The sequence below is a fragment of the Vanessa cardui genome, chromosome 11, assembly GCF_905220365.1.
Source record: "Vanessa cardui chromosome 11, ilVanCard2.1, whole genome shotgun sequence".
In the NCBI taxonomy this organism is placed as follows: domain Eukaryota; kingdom Metazoa; phylum Arthropoda; class Insecta; order Lepidoptera; family Nymphalidae; genus Vanessa; species Vanessa cardui.
Window position 1 is genome coordinate 1,007,420 of NC_061133.1, and position 23,088 is coordinate 1,030,507.

Below are 23,088 nucleotides of genomic sequence, written 5' to 3' on the forward strand. Positions count from 1 at the left end.
ACTCGAAAACAAGCCTCCCGTAATGAGAGATTGGTTACATGCTGAATTAATTCGTCCCCAAGAAGCGACGCTCCATCGATAAAGGTTGCCCTAACGAAGTCGAATTCGGCTATTGGATAATAAACTTTATTATTAAGTGGAAAAAAGTTAGTTTGATTCGTATGTGTATGGTTGTTAGGTCGTTTCTGTTCCACGTCGAAATGGATATATCGAATTCGGCATACAATACAGCGTTGTTAGTATTCGAAGCCGCGTAGCCGGTTAAGCCTCGTGTCTCAGACTGGAATTGACGAAGCAATTTATGGATACGTGTTCTATAGCTGAGATGACAGCTGGTTCGTGCTTGAAAGCCTGTATGAAATCAAAGCAGGTGGTCCGTATAACTGTTATGGAAGGCACTGCGGCGTGCAGCGATACGACCAGCGTCGCCACAAATATATAATAACAGGACTAGCGTGATAATTATTATTGATATCCAATACACCGTTAATATTATCACGAAAACCGATTATGTATTGTCACTTTGTGTGTGTATAATATAACACAAGAGTATCATGTTTCTGATATTCTGTGACGCGAATTTAAACTGAGAGTAATATTCCATATGTTTATATGTATTTTTTGTAACTATGCCTTATTTATTATTAATTAGTAGCCACCCGACCCGGCTTTGCATGGATAAAAGGGTCTACATAGAATGTTTATATTATTTTGGGCTAGAAACCCCTTCATCCTTCTCGGCCTATCCGTCGACATATGTTGTAAATCGCATAGAGGGCATATTAATTTTCTATTTGTAAAAATGTATTATTCTCTATGTAATAGGCGTACCGCAAAATAGATCATCTGATATTATATGGTTACCACCGCCTAAAGTCATCGGCACTGTTAGAAATATTAAAGATTCCATACTTCACCAATGCGCCACCGGCCTTAAGAAGTAAGATGTCATGTCCATAGCTAGTTACACTGGCTCTCTCGCCCTTTAAAACGGAACACAGCAAAAGGCTTGGTAGAGTATCTGATGAATAGGTTCTACGCAGATCAGCTGCACAAAACCATAGCACGAAGTAAAGGCTATGACTATGTCTCTTAAGAGACTCCACTTGTAACATTTCCTTAATGTAAAAGAAACACTCATAATCCAGATTAAAAATACCATAACTAATAATCGCTATGCTATATAAACATACCAGCTTTGTACTATACTAGGTGTACCCGCGACCTTGTACGCGTTTAAATTTTACAAAAACAAATGTTATTGTAGCCTAAGTTACTCCTTATAATATCAGTTATCTGTCAGTGAAAGTCCTGCCAAAATCGATCCAGCCGTTCCAGAGATTAGCCGAAACAAACAGTCAAACAGACAAAAATTGTAAAAAAAATTGTTTTGGTATGTGTACCGTGTATACATGCATATGCATTGAGTAAAAAAGCGATATTTTAATATTGCAAACAGACGCACCAATTTTATTATATGTAATAGTATACTATATAAAAGATAAATGTATAATTAAATTCTTCTCAATACGCAATAACGGTATCTCTTCCATAAAACTACCGTCTCCCTGACGACTGGAGGGAGCTAAGTCCACGATACCCCTCCATCTTAATTACGTCTCCTACGTGATCGCTGAGGACGTAATTATTTCTACCTTTACATTATTTTTCCGTATTGGAGAGAAAAAAAATGAGAAATTCAATCATAGCTTCCACGAATTTCAATCGGCCGGTGTTATTATACTCGTTCCCTTAATTACTACTTTGAAAGGGAATCGTCTGTCATTTCGTCTATTTTCGTGCTTTTATTCATGGCTAAACAAGTTAACTTCGTATTGGGAATGTCTCTGATCTATATTGATTGGAGATTTAGAACACAAATATATTAATAATGCACAATAATTCAGTCATTTGCAATGTAAATAATCAGATGCTACTAATATTAAAAATACGAAAGTTTGTGAGTATGTGTTACTCTTTCACGAAAAAACTACTGAACGGATTTGAATGAAATTTTACAGTAATATAGCTTATACATCAGAATAAAACATAAGCTACAACTGATAAGGATTTTATGTAATTTGGTCGTAATGATACATGTCAAGTACCCGTGCGAAGTTGGGGCGGGTCGCTACTTTATAATATACATTCTTCATTCAAGTACGCTCCGAAAAGCACTTTAAACGTCGTTTTGACTAATTTAATTAAATGTAAAACTACGATGGACCGAGATAAATAAAAAAAATAATTCAATCAAGCGTGAAAATCAACGAACATGGAATTTAAAAGTATATATCATTATATAACGTTAACAATAAAATGCTCCACATGTGCCAGAATTTCGTTAAAATTAGTCACGAGCACGAGATGAAATTATAAACACAAATTAAGCACATGAAAATTCAGTGGTGCTTTCTTGAGCTTGTACCGCAATCATCGGTTAAAATACACGCCTTCCACCACTGGGCCATCTCGGCATCATTTATCATGTAGCAATTTTTGTAAAACATTTAAAGAGCAGCGCCGATTTCGACGAGAAATTTTAAAAGTTCCATAATGAAAACATTGATCAAGAGGAGCATTACTGTCAAATCCTTCGTAGCTAATGCACGTCGATTATATGAAGTAACGAAGCAGATCGAGCTATTATGCAGGCAACGTTGCGGTTAATGTCTTAGAAAATCGTCATTCCGATCCGAGATGAGGCCGTTGTCAGCGTGGTGTTCAGTAGCATTTAATGTGAAGATTAGATTGCTACGATGAAATAATTCTATTGATATAATGATTAATGACGACCAACTATAGATAAAATATAATTAATATCTATAGATAATAATATTAAATGCATTTGTGTATTCAAATATAATAATTGCAACTAGCTGTTACCCCCGGCTTTCCTCGCGTAGATTATGAGTATATTTACAAATCAACTTAAACTATGACGTTGATGATACAAAGACGTCCTCTCTGTTTCCAAAAAAGTAGCCCATGTCCTTTCTCAAGTTCTAGACTATGTGCATACCGAACTTCATTTAAATCGGTCCAGTAGCTTTGTCGTAAAAGCGAGTCAGACAGACAAACAGACAAGGGACTTGGATTACATGTTTGGCGACAATTTGATAGAGCAATGTATGTCTAATTCTTACAAGTAATCACGTCATATTCTTAACAATTATTGTCTCTATAAAGTAATGAGCTGCCGATTCGCAGTAACTTCAAAATTAATGGATTTTTTATACATTCACTAACAGATGAAATGATGATGAGATGAGATTCGTGAAGGATTAGGTGAATTGTCCGAAGCAAGAGAGCGATTAGTATGAGTTATTGAAAAAAACATGCCAACCAATAATATGGTATGATATTTGTTTTATTGCCTTTTTATTTCTAATTATGTCCGTGTAACAATGACCTGGTACCTATTTAGAAATAAAAAACTTTGGATAGACTGATTTTTAAATGGGTGACTTTCAAATAAATTTGAACAAACAAATTATAGTTACTAAATTAAGTTACTTTTCGTGACTTAATTTAGTAACTTCAATTTAGCGTATTATACTATAAATTATTCTTTACACAGTTGATAGTAATATATCTAAAATAAATTATTTAATTTTATTTCATGATATATATTTATTTGGGATTTCTGCTCATCTAGGTATACCAGTCCCACGGCCAAATAGTTAGTTATACTTAGGATTGTTGTTTTCTGGTTTGATGATTGAGTGAGCCTGCGTAAAAGTACAAGAAACATAACACCTTATTCCGATGTTTGGTGGCACATTATATAAAGCATGGTTAATATGCAGTGAATTTACTATGGTGACCATTATAAAACAAAAAACATCAGCTAAAATTTTTCGTCTGCAAGAATCTGAATATCAAATTGTTTTATTATAGCAGATAAAGACACCAGCGTTAGCCGACTCTAATTAACGCCTGCTTTTTGTCATTAAACCTTCCCACGTTAATCTCCTTATCGGACGGAAGGTTTGAGGAATATTTTAAGTGTTTTTTCACGTAATGTCTTATTAGAGAGCCGAAAAGATAAACTGGTTGGATTCTTCGTTAAGAATATCTAGTTTTCTTTAAGGTGACAGAACTTTTGCGTGTAGTTAGATTCCACTCACTCGCCTATGCTTTACATACCTCTGCTATATTTATAGTTGAGTGAAAAAGTGCCACAACAGGCACAAGGAATAGATATCCCGATTACTACAACATTGTCGTGTAAGATTATGTTTACATGACGATAGTGTAGGAATCGGATCTCTCATAGTGCCAGTGTCTATTTACAAAAATGGCACTTACTTACCTTTAATTTTCGTTAATGATTCAATTAATAAAAGTAGGAGGCTTGGATAAGGATAATCATATCAGGATTTCGAAATATACCTGGATCTTTGAAATATTCCCTCTCACACTCAATACGTATTGTGATCTCACTTCTCACTATCATTCTCATGACCACCTGAAACAGGATATTCGAGGCTTTAATTCACGGCCTATCAGCTAAGCCCCAGGCGCCGAGTTTACTTGTAAATCTACTGTAAGTGGTCGTAACGCTATTCTTATTGCAGTGACTGAACGTTACATTGGAACTAACGTTACCTCTTACTTTAGTGTAATAGTAAACATGTTTTCAACATTGGTGTGATATTCAGGCTTTTATTGTTTACATACTACTTCTGAAATTATACATATAATAAAATTGGAGTCTCTGTTTGTATTAAAATTACAACATTTTATTGAATGCATATGTATTTATACATTGTAGATATATCAAAATAATATTTTTTCGCAATTTTTGCCTGCCTGACTGTCTCCTTGTTAGTTTCGTAAAATTTCTGGAACGGCAGGACCGATTTCGATGACACTCTCACTGGCAGATAGCTGATGTAATAAGGAGTAACATAGGCTACTTTAGACTTATGTATAATATAATTATAACAACACGCTGTGACAACGTTTTTGTAAAAATCACACGCGCATGAAGTCGCGTGCACAGCTAGTCTGTAAATAAAAGCGAAACAACTATTAATAGTAGAACTAAATGTAAGTAATGTAAAGATTTCAAAAGATTGATAGCTGTATCTCAATTTCTTAAATCAATCTGACCGATCAAGCTTAAACCTCTTAAACATTGAGCACTAATAGATGTAAGGGCTCTGTTATTTATCGAGAGAGTGACTGATCGGACGGCAATTAAGCCAGTCATGTCGGGAGACCGCATGACTGATTAGAAGTACATGACAGTTACGGATGGCGTTAAATTAATAAATTGTAGTCATTTATTTCGTGCCTAAGTGAAAATGTTCGGGGTTCGATAGGAAAATCGACGGCGTTATTCGTTTCGAAAGTCTTTGAATATTAACGTCACGATCATTTATTTCACAGGAACCGGTGAAAGAATTCGCTTTTGAATTTCGAATTTTACTCTATACGAGATGATTTATGGTATTGTTGTTTTATATATTTTCAAATGGCACATGCAATATGCAAAGATATTTTTATAGAATCAGATGCAATGCTGATACTAATTACACGACAAAGCCTTACATACAACGTTCACAGCTTTTTAGGTGTACTATATAATACTGCAGTACATTACTTTGATCTCCTAGGATTCAGCCAGCGTTTGCTATGTGAACGCAAAATAATAATAATATAACATTAGAAATCTCACAAATTATTAGTGCTTCTATATTACATTGTGCATTTTTTTTATAAAACCTTCCTTTTGAATTAATCTGTCAATTAAAAACTGCATCAGAATCCGCTATATAATTTTAAAGATATATCTAAGTATACATAGGGACAGAGTGTGGTAAGCGACTATGTAAAGATTTTCTTTGAATAAGGAATAATAAAGTATACATATCGAACGCTCTCATATTAAATCAGCCTCGTATAAGGCACAATAATTCTAAATGAGAAACATATAAATAGGAAAAGGGATAAAAAGTATGACTAACAAAATTCCATTCATCCGATGTTATTTTTTCCCGTGGAATAGATTCCTGATTGACGTCGAGGCCACTAATCTTTAATATGATTAATAACCATTATTGTTACGCTCCAGCAAAGACTCGTTTGGGAAAATCTATCGTTTTCTATTATCATGTTATGATGACTAGAATCTGAACTAATGCTCTTTTTTTTCGACAACCTGGCCGAGTGCTTAGAGCGCGTTCATCTTAACTGTTGATTGCGGGTTCAAACCCAGACAAGCGCCACTGAATTTTAACGTGCTTAATTTCCATTTATAATTTATTATTCGACAGTTAAGGAAAAAAATAGTGAGGAAACCTGCATGTGTCTAAATTCATAGAAGTTCTGCCATTGGACCAGCGTGTTGGAATATACTCCTAAACTCAAAGAGAGAGGAGACCTTAGCCATGCAATGGCAACTTTACAGGCTTCTGTATGCTTTACAGGCCATGTACACTTGCTTAGCGATACCATCTAGTTAAAAATTGTGTAAGTATGTAATTTTTAGTCTAAGTTCTGATTATATTTTGTTTGTGTATCTATGAAAGGTTAAATAAATATTGTAATAGTAGCCTGAAAACTAAGAGTAAGTCACTATATGTGCAAGTTATGTTAACGAAAATACTTAGAGCATAGTTCAACATACTCTGGTGTTGGTTTATACATACGTGATAAATTTCCATTCAAAGACCTCCGACATAAAAGTATTATTTCCTCAATAAACACGTACAGCAAAGCTAAAATATTAGGAGTATTAATACGAGAATCGATCACACCGTTTCGAAATTCTCTACACGAAAATTTTATTTCTAATATTGCAATCTGGATAAATCGCAGCAGATAAATCTCTGAGAACGAATCGCCTCATATCTTACGGGCACTAAATTTTCACCTAACGTTTCGTCACTGCACCAATAGGCGTCCGTATGATTTGTTGCCCGGTACAACAATTTTTCATTTTCCTTGTCGTCACTAAATCACGCTGACAACTCTTCGGAGTACAACTATTGGATCCTTATATTCTCTGAAGCGATTTTGAACTTTATTCATATAATTATAAGAATGATATTAAATTTATAGAGATATTAGTGCGTATTGAAAATCTTCTGATTTTGTGTGAAACGATATTCGACCTATTTTCGTGGGGGATAAGGTCCATTTTTGTACGAGTGATCTTTTTAAATCAGTGTCAAGGCCTTCACCCTATAATATTTATCATTTGTTTATTGACGTGTAATAAAAAAAATCTAATCTATGAACGCTATATTATGTTAAACGATATTAAGTTTCAATCGAAATTTATCGTTGTAAGAGCCATTAAATTTACCGATACGGAAAATATTATGATACGATACGATAATATCCGTACAATTTAGTAATTGTTCAATTTGCAATTATTACAGCCATAAATTTCTTACGATAGATAAACATATTTTTTTTATAATAAGAAAGACAATACCGATTTTAATTCATCTCTTATATGGTATTAGAACTTTGAAGTGAAACTTCTTTCAAAACGTTTGATTTGACAGGCGAGAGAAAGTGATTATTTAGTTACACAGTTCACGTGATCATATGAACAACTAGTTAAATGATGCTGTATCCTCTTCTTCAGAATTCCATCTTCCATTCTATCTGCAATGATTCTAAGAACAGTTCGATCACAATTGTGTATGCGACCTTGTTGACGTCATATGAATCCAATCGAATCCATTTTCCGTGATGTCTTACCATTTAATAGCTCTTACGATTAATGGCAGTCTTCGTACTTATTTTAATTAAAAAAATCTCAATCAATAAAATCATAATTAAAATCAAAATATAATAACAAGTAGGCTTTTGCAAGCATAGTTTTTTTTAATATTAAACTGGTTCGGAAAGTAGATTCTACCGAGAAGAACCGGCAAGAATATCAGTAGTTACTCTTTTTCAACATTTAAAAAAGCAGTTATGATAGTTAGTTACAAATATACATATACGCATGTAATATATCTTGCCTGGAAGTCAACGTTAATTTTAATTTTTATCGACATATTATATTAGCAATCATAATTCTACTGTATTATTTAGGTTTTAACACGAATCTTCCGATCACCTAAATTGTTTTAGATCGGATACCAAAGGGTTATTTAAACGTAACTGTTTGCTGAGCAAACCCAGTTCAACTGTTTGCTCAGGACCTGTTTAACATTAGCATCTTATAACCTTATATGGCCAATTAGACCCTGATTGCCCATTTTGAACGGGGGATTCTTTATGTATTGCTTAATTTTGAAGGCTTCGATATTTTTTTTGACACATATACCCATATATCCTGTAAATGTCGTACTACGTGCTATACCCCTCTTCTCTTGGGGAGAATTTTTGAAACTTGTTTCTTTATATTTCTCTATACTTCTCTTCTTCTGTCTTGATCTGATTTTCATCTTATATAATTAAATGTTCCATTGATATTTCCTTTTATTGAGGACGAGATGATAAACATAAGTTAAGCATATGATAATTCAAAGATGATATCCGAGTTTAAACTAATAATTGGGCCATTTATTATGAGAAAAGAGCTCAACAACTTAAACCAAATAAATTGGCACTATTTTTATTTAAATTTAATTATGTTTTAATATTATTACCTCTAGCGTAAAAAGAAAAATGAAATACTTGGAATTGAATATGCTATATCCCTTGTGATATTACACAAATAACATTATTGAGATTTAGTGGTATGACAATCGATGAGTGGATCCTTACAGATGTCGTCTGCACAATATACCACCCCTCCCTTTAACGCACATAATAAAAATTAAAAAATATTAAAGGCAAAACTGAGCCTTTTTTCCAATACAATCAGAAATGGTAATCAGCGAAGCGCACACAGGAAGGACGATTCGGTGCGCTCTGCTTAGCACATCTGTTTCTTTGATCAATCCGATTATTAATTTTCACCCATTTTTTAAATCTAACAACTAAAACATGTATAACAATAATAACTCTTTTATATTTAATATACCTTACCTTTAGGTATGAAATTTTTGCAATTAGATTTGCTTACAATTTCATTAAAATACCTGTCTTTTCCTATTTACTTGTATTTCTTCCAAAGGTATTTAAAGCAATTGATTGCATTGAATTGCAATGACTTGAATGCTTTTGACTTTCTCCAATCTTACACTTACTTTTTAGTAATGTAAGCGTATGCGTTGTAATGAGTATTCTGCTTTTAAAAAGTAAGTGTTATTATTCTACCTTTATTTTTCGGAATTCATATAAAATGAATATTATCGCTGATATTATTGAAATATTAATATTTGGACCATACATAATATAGATAACGGTATACAGGAGTATTATTGTTTTCATTAGTTGTCGGTATATGTTCGTCATATCTGATGGCAAATGGTCACCACTTTTCATGGACATTAAGAAATACTAAGCTACGAAATGCTAAGTCTGGGGACTAAGATGTATTTATTGTCTTCTTTTACACTGGCTCACTCACCTTTCTTCGGCGGTAATATCTGATAAGAGGTTACTGAGTGGTACTTGTCTTGCACAAAGCCCTGTTACCAAGTATCACGTAGTATCACTAATAAAAATAATAAAAATAACTAATATATACTTATCGTGAAGTATTCATATCAGTTGGTTGTCTCACTTTCCTATCATATATAATGGGTTGCTATATTTTCATTGCGTTTATCAGGCTTTCAAACCTACTTACTTCATAGTAAAGCAAATATTTCCAATACTTTTTCTACTTATTTCAGTTAACTATTTTACATTTCAATTATTGTGCATATACTCAACACATACTTGGAAAAGAAATAGCAAAGAAACCCCAACTGATCTTATCAAGGGCCAAAAATCGAATGTTCTCGCTGATAGTGAGAATAACGCTCGATTTGGTCCGCAAAGTTAATCATTCACAAAGTAGGCGAATTTAGACCTTGTGCCCTTAAATTAGGAACTTTTTGGAACGCATAGTATCTGGTAGGACGAAATGCCTTATTGAAGGTACAAGCGATCGGCCGTGTAAAGTTTGTTAGAAGCCGAAATTGATTATATTACGCCTCCTCTATCAAGATTTAATTATTGGGATCTAATCAAGAATATCATTAAAACTATTATTGCATTTCTTCAATACTCGCTGTGTTTTGGTATGTATTAACTTAATAAACCAAACGAAAACTCTACACACATTGATATTTAATTAAATTTGGTACATAAGTCTTATCAAATATCGAATGATCTACGTATTTATCAATAAAATATTCACCGTCAGCACCGCAACTAAAATAAAACCATTTGATTTATCATCTACACAAAATGATTAAATGCTTATAAATATATAATTGAAGTCATTAATACCGTTTCCCATCAACATAAGCTCTTTGCACCTAAAATACCCCGTAGGCAATTAAGCACGCTGTCTGTGACCGTTCACGATTTGTACACAAAGTTTGAGAAAGCGCATACATATTTCACGTAAATGTCAAACGTGTTCGCAAAATTCTATCAACAGTTTTAGTGTAACGTAGCGAATAATATTTAAATTTCACCTGGCGAAGAGATAAAATCCGTTACAGCTCTCTCGAGATGCATTACTGGAGAACGCAAATCTCGCCCAAGACAGGCGAAACATTTTGTCTAAAAACCCAAGACGCATATAGAACACTTTACCTAAAACGCGTAAGCGACGATGTATATTCGCGGTCGGAAAAACTGTTCAGCTTTTCTTCACAGCTTGTTATTTATCACAACATCACAATTTATTTACTCAGTTCATTATAAATAAATAGTTGAACTTATAACATCTAATTTAATATTATAAAACTCTATTTTTAAAATAATGAAATGTAGAAAGTAGTTACAAAAAGTACAAAAAACGTTTCCTTTTAAAAATAATACAAAACAACTGTATAATTTCTGTATATCACAATACAAACGAAATACCAAGCTCAGGCAGCTTAACTACAACCCTTCAATTACATTCAACCCATAGGGGATCTTATGACGTTAAATATAAGACAGATATTTCTACGAAACGTTTTATTCTCCAAGTTGTCCCGGGATACATCTCCAAGCGTGTTTCCTCCGATACTCAAGTATTATGGCCTAAGCGCTTATCTCGAAACAAAGTGCTGTTTTCATGCACTGAAATAAAATAGAAGTCTCTGTAAGTGTTAGGGATGTTTTTCTTTCTTAGATCTTTTGCTTTTCTGATTGTTTCTTAAATGTTTTGACAATTTTGGAAATTAAATTATACAATCATTTGAAATATTAATCAATATATTTATTTTTATTTTAAATCTTATCTATAAGATAATAATTAAAGTATAGCTCAAGAGACGGAACCTATCCTTTCGTTAATAGACTACCTTTATGTAGTTTTCAAATTCGTTCCAAGTGGAACTACAGTTGACCCAAAGTTAATTATGAAAGAAAATTTCAAAAAACACTCCCATTTATTTGAAAACATTTTTGTTTAGTATCCTTTGAATGCTAGATGGGATTTGTTTTAATGTTTTCATTAGTAAAAAGTATTGTACCGTCCTCTAAAACGGGGTTCCTGACATACTTACAGTTAATTAACGATCAAAATGATACTTTTACATTAAATGGCATTTTTGACCGTGCAAAAACAATGAGTAGACGTAATATGTTGACGCATAGCCTAACCCTCTTTGGCTAATTAAAAACCGGGCCCGTGACCCAGGCCTAAATCAGAGCACTCCTGAATTGATTCAGACCCGAGCCGGTAATGTTTTCTGCTCTGCCGGAAATTTTATCACGGCTTACCCAAATAATGGTCGGGTGTGTACATGCTCTCGTATCTTTTGGGCAATAATTTACGAAGTGGTTTTAGAAAAAGTGGAAGGAAAGGCTTAAGTACAATCTTGTTATCTATGGTAGTTTCTTTTGCAGAAATGTTACTTACGTCTTTTTGTATAATTTAGTACCAAATTTAAGCAATAGTTTGTCTTAATATTCATACCAAAAGGAGTACTGTTAATGTTTTTTGCGTTACCATAAAGAAGTATTGGATATGCAAATATATTTGTGAAGAGTAAATTTAAACGAAATGCATGAAAAATCCAATAAAACATTCCTATTCTCGAAGTGAAATTTAAGTCCGAATAAGATCGACGATGCTTCATTAAAGCGCCGTAAATCTTTGAAGTCATGTTTAATTTTAAATATCAATGTGCAATTCGGTAACCAAAGCCAACATCAAACTTTTTATTACGCGGGTACTCAACCCGACCTCGATGTGAGGCAAATTCACCATAAGGGTCGTGTTTGCAAAACCGGCTGAGGACAGAATGATATAGAGGGTGCGTTCAATCTTTACCATTATTTACGTTCGACCGTTTTAAATGTCCCTTTAACGGCGTCCTACGCAAACTAGTAGCCTACATTCTCATACAAATAGACCAAGAATGGTTGAAACGGTGTCACTTTAGGGAAATAACGGCAAAGTGTGAGAAACCTATCCATTTAAGCCTCAAAGATCTGAACAATCTTCGGATATCCATTGAGGAATTCTTATTTGTTAGGGATTGTTGATATAACGTTAAAAATAATATCTTTGATGTTTTTGTTATTTCTACTGTATCGGAAGGATAAGGAAAATGAAATTGGTTATATTATAACAATAAATATTTAACAATAATAAAACATGATCATGATTATGAATTACTTATAATGTATGTAATAAAGTATGACAATCTCCGTGGTTGAGTAATGTGTACACCAGTTTTTATGGGTACGCCACTCCGAGGTTCGATTAACGAGTGGATGAAGAAAATGTATTAGTTTTCTATGTTGTCTTAGGTCTGGGTGTTCATATTAACTACTTACATTAAGATCAGAGTAATATATGTGATGTTGTCCAATCTTTATTTATTTATAGTAAATAAATAGTATACCATTTTCAATTATGTGTCCAAAAAACGTACAGAAATTTTTGATCTTAGTGTACAAAAAAATATACTAATTTACCTAATACTAATTTACTAATAAATATAATACTAATATAATACTAATTTACCTAAAATACTGAAAGGGAACAACTATATGAAATATATGCAAGCGACGCCAAAGAACATCTGCTCGTATCAAATAAAATAAAAGCGACTAGAAAATATTTATTAAAGTAGATCCAGAGAAAGTTCTCGTGTTTTACTTATCTCCACATTCAATTATCAAAGTTCGTCCCTTCAGATAGAACTACGATAGAATAGTTCCAAACGCAATCAACCAAGAAAACTTATATTAATTGCAAAGTTGTACTTAGGATTCTAGTATTCAAAATTTATAACTCAGTATTATCTTTTTGTTGACTTTTTACAAGACTATGACTTTTCTGAATTCTTTGCCAAATCTGATTCAGATACGTTCAGACATTTTGGCGTGTCAAAAACACAGCATCCATCCAATATTCTACATTTATAAGATTAGAAGTAAAATGCTTCATAAAAAATGTTTTGATTTATCTTTCAATTCAAAAATGGAACCGAATTTCTCTCTTCATCAAAAATCTTCGGTGTTTTTGTATAAAAAGCGAATTGGGTCAAGTTTTCAATTCAAAGGCTAATGATTCTGTCAAATTATGATTCACAAACACTTTGGTGTATACAACATAATAATATTGAACCAGCATCGTCTATTACTAAAATTGTAAATTTCACTTCAAATATTATTAATTTTAATATGTAAAATATCATATCAAGTCACGAGCCTATTACAGTTTTATCAGTATACGCAAATTAAGCTGGTCTTACAGTATACGTTTCACCTTCAAAATCAATTTCGTTCTCATAAATTTTAATACAACATTCGCTATGTTTATCAGTTTCTACGCTTGTTTGTCTTATTTATATTCCATCAAAGAATTTACTTAAGGTCCTCAGTTTTTCTCCCGGTGCTCCCGTTTCAACTGAACTAAACAAGCAATTTATTTCTCAAGGACTGTAAACAATATAAAACTATTGAAAGAGCTGTTAGCGAAGTCTCCTAGTTACCATGAACAAAGACGAAATTTACTAACGAGGCGATATTCAATAACTATAAATTTTCCAACTATAATAAATTATTTTGACGCCGATAACTTTTACTTTTATTTAATGCTTATAAAACAATTTGTTTAAAGGTCAAGAAAATTGAGGAATTTAGATACTTTAGAGAGTTGACTTTGAATATCATGGATGACCTCGTATATTGGATTGAAAAAATAATTTGTAATTTGATATCACGCCGATGTTGGATTCCATTAATATATCTTCTGGTACAGTATATTTAAAACCTACTAATACATATAAAACCTGCTTTCAAAATCATTAATTCAAAAAGTAATCTAAATTATAAATCTCTTTTTTCAAATTTCATTATTAAAACTGCTAGTTTAAAAATAGTCCGCTACATTGTTCCGTCTTTCAACAATGGCTAGTGTAATCACGCTAAAAAAAGCAAAGACCTCTCCTCAGACGAGAGAATATTCTGGAATCCATCATCTTACCGAGAGGGTCTATTTAAATGCCTTATTACAAGTAATAAAGACGACCGCCTCCAGATAATCTCAAAGATTAAGTCAGAGCTAAGATAACTGGGGGAAGACGTCTCTGACCTCAGCAGCAGGCTCATTGAAATTATGTTTCAAAATAATAATTCGATTCAATTCCATTTTAAATTTATAGATTATTATGTAATTCGGTTACAGATAACTTTGAATAGGACCTAAAATATTTATAACCAATTTAATTATCAGAAGGCAAACTCGAACTCGATTTAATTCGATGGCCTTTCTTAGTTTAATAATTAGTGTTTCATCTAAAGAATTATTAATAATACTTACTTTGAAACATTTTCATTTGATAATTATTAGAAGGTATATAATTTAATAGAATTTGTTACTAATGAAGTTATCATCATTATCATTACATAGTATAAAACAAAGTGATATTTCTTAAAAGAAAATCTGCACATAGTATAAAACAAAGTCGCCCCCTGTACCCCTGTCTGTACCTGTGTATGCTTAAATCTTTAAAATTACGCAACAGATTGGATGCGGTTTTTTTAACAGATAGAGTAACTCGAGAGAAAAGTTGTTGTATATAACACATGGCAAATATAGTGAAGAAACACTAATAATTTTAGATGTTTCTAATGTTATGTACTAAATATTCCACAGAACCCGTGCGATGCCGAGGAGGGTCGCTAGTAAGATATAATCATATATTAAGTCTTGAAAACTGCGTCATAAACATAATATTTTGATCTTCAAATTTAACTAAAAAAATAATATTACAAAAAAGATTTATTAGACGGAGGATCGAGCAAGAAAAACATCGGGAAATTTTCGAAACGTAACTCGGTTAAAAGTTACATCGTAAAGTGTAACATCGAGTAAATTTTATTAGAGTATCGGAGCGTAGCTGTCAATTCGTGTCTTGCGGGTCACTAGCGACGTGGGTCCTAATTTGATAAGCAGTGCCCTCGGAAATTAGTGTGTTGTTTTCCACCGTGCGAGTGTGAATAACGAATTCCATTAATATCGTTAACGCTAACACTGTTGACTTGTAAACATTGATCTTTGTGGGTGCGTTCTAATGGCGGAGATTTAATTTAAGATACTTAAATTACTAGTTTCAAGATCCCATCAAATCTAATTAAGATTATCATAGTATCGTTAAACTGAGATGGCTTAGTGTATAGGACATGTACATTTTAACAAATGACTGCGGGTTCAAACTTAGGCAAGCACCAATAATTTTTCATGTTCTTAATTTGTGTTTGTATTTCGCATTGGAGCAGTGAGGGATCGTATTCCAGCTCAAAACCTTCTCCTCGGAATGTAGAGGAGGTTTAACAGCAGTGGGAAATTTACAAGGTTATTCATCACCAAGTTATTTCCTTAAGCTTATTTTAAGAGAGATGGCGATAACAACTAAGGCTTAGCGTAAAGCCCGATTTTTAGATTTTAAGCTTAGTGAAGAGAACCGTGAAGCGTTTAGCTTAAAATTTAAGCTTGTAATGTTCCTGATGTAAATACTCTCTTGAGGGAAGAGTTATAGCTCAGAGCTCAGATATAGCTTAGTAAGCAGAAATAAATAAGACACATAAAGACGTATTATTCTAATTGTCACTTAAGCAAGCAAGTGAACGAGTGTACGATACCAGATATTATAGTTTTAATACTTTAAAGCTAAAATGATCGCGCTTTCTTAAAAGTTTCTTGCAAATGCGTTAACTGTTTTGTACTTTAATAGTTTGAAATGTTCGCTTAATTTAATGCTTTCGGAAATGTTTATTGCATTACACTTTTAAAAATAACTCTGCAATAACCATGTGGGTAATTTAAAATTAATATTATTATTGTGAAAGTAACTTTGTCAGTGCGTATGTAGCTCTTTCACGATCAAACCGTTGAACCGAATTTGAAGAAACAACTAATACCCTAAAACACGAGCGTAAATATAAAAGTCAGTTCACCGATTATTTTTATTTGCTTTACCAATAAACATGACTTTTAATTTGATACTTCAAAAACGACCTGAATTTAGGTGTATTTTTGTAACATTGATGAACCTTTTAAGTAAAACTCCTTTTTTTTAAATTAATAAAAATCGATTGAGTATTCGTTAGTACATTGAATTTATTATTTTATAATTCACCCACTTGCAAAACCCAAATGTAATCATTTCCAGTAAGCGCATGACGCGACACTGTTATTACGTTCAAAATATATTTTCGAGATAAAATATCATTTCAAACACACTAATTGCCTTTTTACAAAAAAACATGCAACACAAACAGGAGTAATACAAAACGAATTAAACTGAATATATTTAAAAAATAATAAATGTAATTTATGTTTATTAACTCGTAGACAAAAGATGACTAATGATAAAGGAAATTTGTCATGAACTCTCCAAAAAAATATTCAACGTCGCTGCTTAAATCAACTTTTTATTTAATATTTCATTGACCTTGATTTAATTATGAATACAATTTTGACTAATTTTTACGTTTATTACGCTTCGGATTTCATTTGTTTTTCCCTCTTGTCCTTTTCGGTTCCGTATACACTTTAAAGTGAAGTGTTATCTTTCATATTGAAGTCTTTGAAGTCTGAAGTGGTTCGTGAGCGTATTGAAATCCTTCTTAAGGTAATATTAGATATTAGACATTGGATTCTAATGTTGTACTACTGGGTTTCATCGGAGGAATGATTAAGAGTACTTATAAGTATTAAAGAACTGGAGTTTGTTCTTCTGGAATTAACATAGTTGTTAGATTTTTGACTAACTGCTGGTAGTTGAAAATTTCACGAAACTATGAAACTGAACTGAAATATATTGAAGTGAAATAGTAACTTAAGACTGTGAAAATACTTTTGGTTAAACTAATATTAATGGAAGTTTTACTCTTTTCGAGAACTTTCTACAAGTGCGACTGGGTTTAGACTATTGACGTGACTAATCCTAATAAATGGTAGTAATTAAACTTTTGTGGGACAAAAATACTTGATAGTAGGGATTTATAGAAGCCTATCTGGGTAGATATTTCGCAGTAGGAATTTTTAGAAGTCTGGATAGATTACATGTTTATCAGATACACTATTGTTGCCGTTACTTACTAGTATTGGTGTAATTCGGTTTGATGGTGAGGGAGCCAGTGTTACTATACACAGATAGAACATGCCATCTTAGCTTCTATGTTTGGCACATGAGCGATGTATTTCTATGAATAATGGTGACCAGTTATACCTACCATAGTAATATAAAATAATAGTAACTAATGATGTAACGATATTTACAAACATAATAAATTGACTAAAATATATTATGGTAAATATTAAACACGATATTTTTATTTTATATGGGATTAAAATAACTAGAAGAAAAAGCTTTCTATCTTGGGAAAAATGTTATTATTATAATAACACCTCCAAAGAGGTGGTCCGAAAACAATACAAGTTTTCGGTGACGCTTACCTTGAGGAGTGCAAACTCATTATTATCAAAAAAAGAATATCATCACAGGAATCTAGACTCTATTTCAAATCACTTAAGATCTAGAATCGTATGCGATTAGAGAAACAAAGAAACCGGATCGACTTTGATATCGCTCTAAAAAAACAGCTACCAAATTAAATTTTCCACGTGCCTTAAGTATTACTTGTATAGGATGAAGTACTGTATAATTACTCCCCCATGAAAGAGAATCGGTTATGAAATCGCCGTCTCTTTCGCTCAACCATTGACCTATATCACAAACTTGTTTTTGCTTTTCAGGCCAAGAGACGCCGAGGACTGCGAAATTCTACATATAGCCTATGTACTTTTTGAGCTATGTCAATTTCTGTTGTAAATATAATGACTGGAAATACGCATATGGAAACATAACTGCTTATTATCGTCATTATCGTTAAATTACTTAATAAAGCTGAAATGACCTTGAAAATTGCTTAAAAAATAAAACGCACACTGGCTCACGAACCACACACACACACATCAATACAAAGCGTTTTTATTGTGTATATCATACAGCATACAGCGTAGATGAGTATATATAATCTCAGGCGGTCTTGAAGAAACATTACTAGTAGATATTTGCATTAATACTTACGTTACTTGGTGGTAGGGCTTTGTGCAAGCCCGTCTGGGTAGGTACCACCCACTCACCAGTTATTCTACCGCCAAATAACAGTACTCAGTATTGTTGTGTTCCGGTTTGAAGGGTGAGTTAACCAGTGTAACTACAGGCACAAGGGACATAGCATTTTAGTTCCCAAGGTAGGTGGCACATTGACGTTGTTAGGAATAGTTAATATTTCTTACAGCGTCATTGTCTAAGGGTGATCGTGACAACTTACCATCAGGTGGCCCATATGCTCGTCCGCCAACCTATACCATAAAAAAATATAATCTAAGTAATTTTAAATTATAAACACTTTCATTTATAATACTCTTCTAGTTATAAGTGAATGCCATAAGTTGTCGTGTAATGTATCGTATTGAAATTACTACGGTGCCAATTGTAAAAATTATGATGTAATTTGTGTCTATAATAATTTGGTCTCACGCCTACAAAACGAAACAAAATATTCATAATGAAAGTGTTTCCTTACTTTCTTAAGACGGCTCAAAAAATCAATACATTTTCATTTCTAGAAAGCTGTTCGAAACAGTTTTTAATCGTCATCAAGAATTAAATTAAATGTTTGTACACAGTGTTTTTTGTAGATTATATCTGAAATAAAATAGTCCTTTCTTTAAATCCACACACAGAAATGTGAATATATGTGTTCTGTATTGAAATCAATGAATACCTTATTTCGAACGTATGGCTTAAATTCAATGAAAAGACACTTTAAAAATATGCAAATTCTGTAAGGAAACAGATATCATGCCCCAGGAAGGAAATGAATTTGTGGAATCAGTAACTTTACGAGTTAAAATAATTAAATACAGAAAACCCATTGAAATTGTCGCTATTATAAATAAAAGACAATATATTACATTACCTTCTGCGTAATTCCTTGAAAGTGAATATGTATCATGAATCACATAAATTGAAATAATTCAAAAACTAAAAACATTAAAATGAACAGCGCCATTTGGCTGCAGCTCCACCACGATCAAAACAAAATTATTCTGTGCCAACTCCCTCTGAAGGTGATACATATGGTTTAATTAATTTTGATTGTGACGTAATCGCAAGTAAAAGATCTATCTACGTCGATTTAAAACAACTGATGACTGTTTATATAATTTGAGAAAAAGAAAAACTATTTAATTATTTTTTTTGTTGATTTATCTTCGTAAAATTTTCAAAACCTGCAAATTGATTACAATATTCCAAGAGTTTAAGTGTATCTAATACGGAATATTTTAGTTTTATTCATCGAAATTGTGGCGAGGTTATGCCTGGAATAATATAATATTGTGGATTTTCAAGATAATTGTAATTAGAATTAACACTGTGCGAAAAATATTATTATTAAAAGCACCCTAACCTCTTTTGAGAACCTTTTAGAGAATATTTTATCTATGCAGGTTGATAGATACGCACATGGCTGATCTTCATTCAATTAATTATAAACACAATCCACCCCTACAGCCAGGTTACCAGAATAGAACTCACATTCTTCTGTTAATATCCACATGTCCAAATTACTGAGCCATCACTTGTACAAACGTTTAAAATCCATGCTGCACAAGTCAATGAGTTACGCCCAACATGGCCGTATCGAGTGAACTCCATTTAATTGTGTTTACCTTTGCACTTTCATTCGGAAATATAAATTTATAGATTCGAATAAAATCCACGGTCGAATGATCGCTCAAAGGCGGTTTTTCTCAAATGCACCTGCGTTATTACGGTACTCTATTGAATGCAACTTACCTCCGTTTTATTAAATTTGTATTTTGAATTGAGGAAATATATGTGTATTACGCTTGAATCGATATCACTCGATACTGTGTCGTTTGTTCTCTTCGGTATATTTGTCTTTGTGAACAAAAATACATACCAACAAATACACGTACAGAGCAAACGTGAAATAATATCAGTCTGCTATATACAATTTATGACATTTTAACTAATAGCGACCCGCGGTGCAATTCTGATACTAAATAAACTACAGAAAGTCTTACAACTTTACAGCTTTTTTGTCTTTAGACAATGCAAACCGCTTTACTGGATATGCTGTTCATGTATTATGCATAAAAACCTTCCTCATTAATCAATCTATCTATTAAAAATACGCGTAGATATCCTTTGAATAATTTTAAAGACCGAAGCAATAAGAATATGAGGACAGACAGTAAGCTACTTTGTTTTATACTATGTAAAGAAGAAGCAATTATTATAACAATTTTCAATACTTATAAAGTTGATATGATGCTTAAACAAATAAACAAAAAAATACACATCTCCTAATTATAAAAGATGCATGTAATTAAATTACATGTAGACAAATTGATTACCTTTTCGAAACTGGTAAAAATACGAAAAATTGGTACATTTGATAAATATTTTATCAAATCACGTAACAGATACTAGTTTCAACTGTTATGTTTCACAATAGAACGTACATCCATCAAAAATTTAAAATATTGTTGAATTTCTAAATGACGAGCTAAAATAAATCTGCTACTCGCCGAATATTCTATCAACAAAAAAGGATATTTTACGTAACTGTTCGGGTTTTGATGGTGAGTTATTGCAGGCATAAGGGACACCTAAGACGAAGACTACTTTGGCGACGCTTTGAAGTCGTATTTTTTTTAGTACTAAAAGACTAGGATTAAAAACACTACCACCATGCTAATGTAATAAAATAAATAAAATTACTTCTCATAAATAAATGTAAACAAACCATTCCAAGATTTCATTTTCAAGGATATAAAAATAAATATTACAAAACAATCAGAAGGTATAACGCCAAGTAATCTCTGCTTAGACCCAGCTTTTCCTTCCAAACCTAAATCATTTTACCTAACAGCCTTTTGATGGATGTGTTATTTAAATATCTTAGATTATTTATATATCTAGAAAGGTTTTCGCAGCTAACACGTACCAACTTTACTATCTTGGTTTAAATACTATATGACTCGCGCTAAAAGCCTGCTTTACTACTCGTAGTGCTAGTGGTCAACTCAAACTACTACTATTAATATTGTCTATACTATAATATTATAAATGTGAAAGTAATTCTGTCTGTCTGTCTGTTGCTTTTTCACGAACAAACCGCGGAACCGAATATAATGAAATTCGGTATGAAGCAAACTTGGACTACAAGAAAGGAACTTAGGCTACTTTTTTGCCTAACGCGTAACGCGTAACAACGAACACCCTAAAAAGCGAGGCAAGCCGCAGGCACCTACTAGTAAATATATAACAATATTTGACACAATCTATAAAACAGTTTTAAAAATTAATCTAAAAGTTACATTGTATTAAAATCATTTGTAATCCACTTACGTCCTATTAATTTAAAAAGTACTCATACAAAACCAATAAACATACTACATCAAGCGCTATAAACCACATATCGTAATAAAACGTAAATAATAATATCGGCAATCATTGTTCCTTTCCCCTAATCGGACATAGTTTGGTATCAAATTTGACCGCTATTAGCGTAAATCAACTCCTATCTACAATATTAAATATGATTGAACCAATAAAACTAATCAAAACTTATTTATCGTGCAGTTTATTTTAAAACATAATACGTTTTCAAATTATAATTTCATTTTGTATTTTGGTATAACATAAACATTATATAGAGGTTTTTTAGGTATATGGCTAAGTGGTGGTAAATGGACACTACCGTTCATAGACATTGATACCAATCCATAAACCGCCGAAGTGCCTGCAAAATAGGGAACTATGTTACTATGTCCCTTAAACATGCAATCACAATGCCTCACTCATCTTTCCAAGTAGAAAACAATACTATTTTTCTGTTTGGTGATAGAATAGAATTGCAGAAAATTCTATCACTAAGTGCCATCATCCTATACTAGATTCTGTTGTTAGGTACATTCCCAAAGTTACAATCATATATGAATGTATGTTAGTATGAAACGTTACAAGAAACCATAATACAAAAGAGATCAAATAAAACTCGGAAACTATCGGCAACATTAATTTGATATTATTTGTTTCAGACCGGCAAGCACTTTCATCGTACATCACTTCTCATCAAAGCCTTCAATCACAAGTTTCGTCTTGACCTCGAGCTTAATACGTAAGTACTTATATAATATTTAATAAGATGACAAACTATTTTGACGAAACTACATAATATATATCATAGTCTTATGACCGAAGATATAATTTAACTTACTCAAGTTATTTTGAAAGAATGAAGGTTGAAACGCCCACTGCTGGTCTAAGATTTCCTCTTTCTAACGTTCAGTGTTGATGCCCAGATTTGTACATTCAATATGCTAATCTTCTAAATATTGAGTCTCAGCTCAGAAGTAATATTTAATTGCGATAAAAATGTTTCAAAATCATCGTCGTGATCACAGAGAATATTTAAAACAGCTAAAGATAAACCTGCTCAAAGAAAGAGTGTTTTCGT

At 32.4% G+C, this 23,088-nt stretch overlaps 1 protein-coding gene across 9 annotated transcripts in view; it reads left to right on the forward strand.

Moving 5' to 3' along the window:
• Positions 1-23,088, forward strand: part of LOC124533590 (disintegrin and metalloproteinase domain-containing protein 23) — a 522,035-nt gene that overhangs the window by 345,650 nt on the left and 153,297 nt on the right. For all 9 annotated transcript variants that reach the window (XM_047108967.1, XM_047108975.1, XM_047108969.1 and 6 more), the window contains one exon: positions 22,670-22,749. In XM_047108967.1, the coding sequence (XP_046964923.1) occupies positions 22,670-22,749 (80 nt within the window). The remainder of the gene's footprint in view (positions 1-22,669; positions 22,750-23,088) is intronic.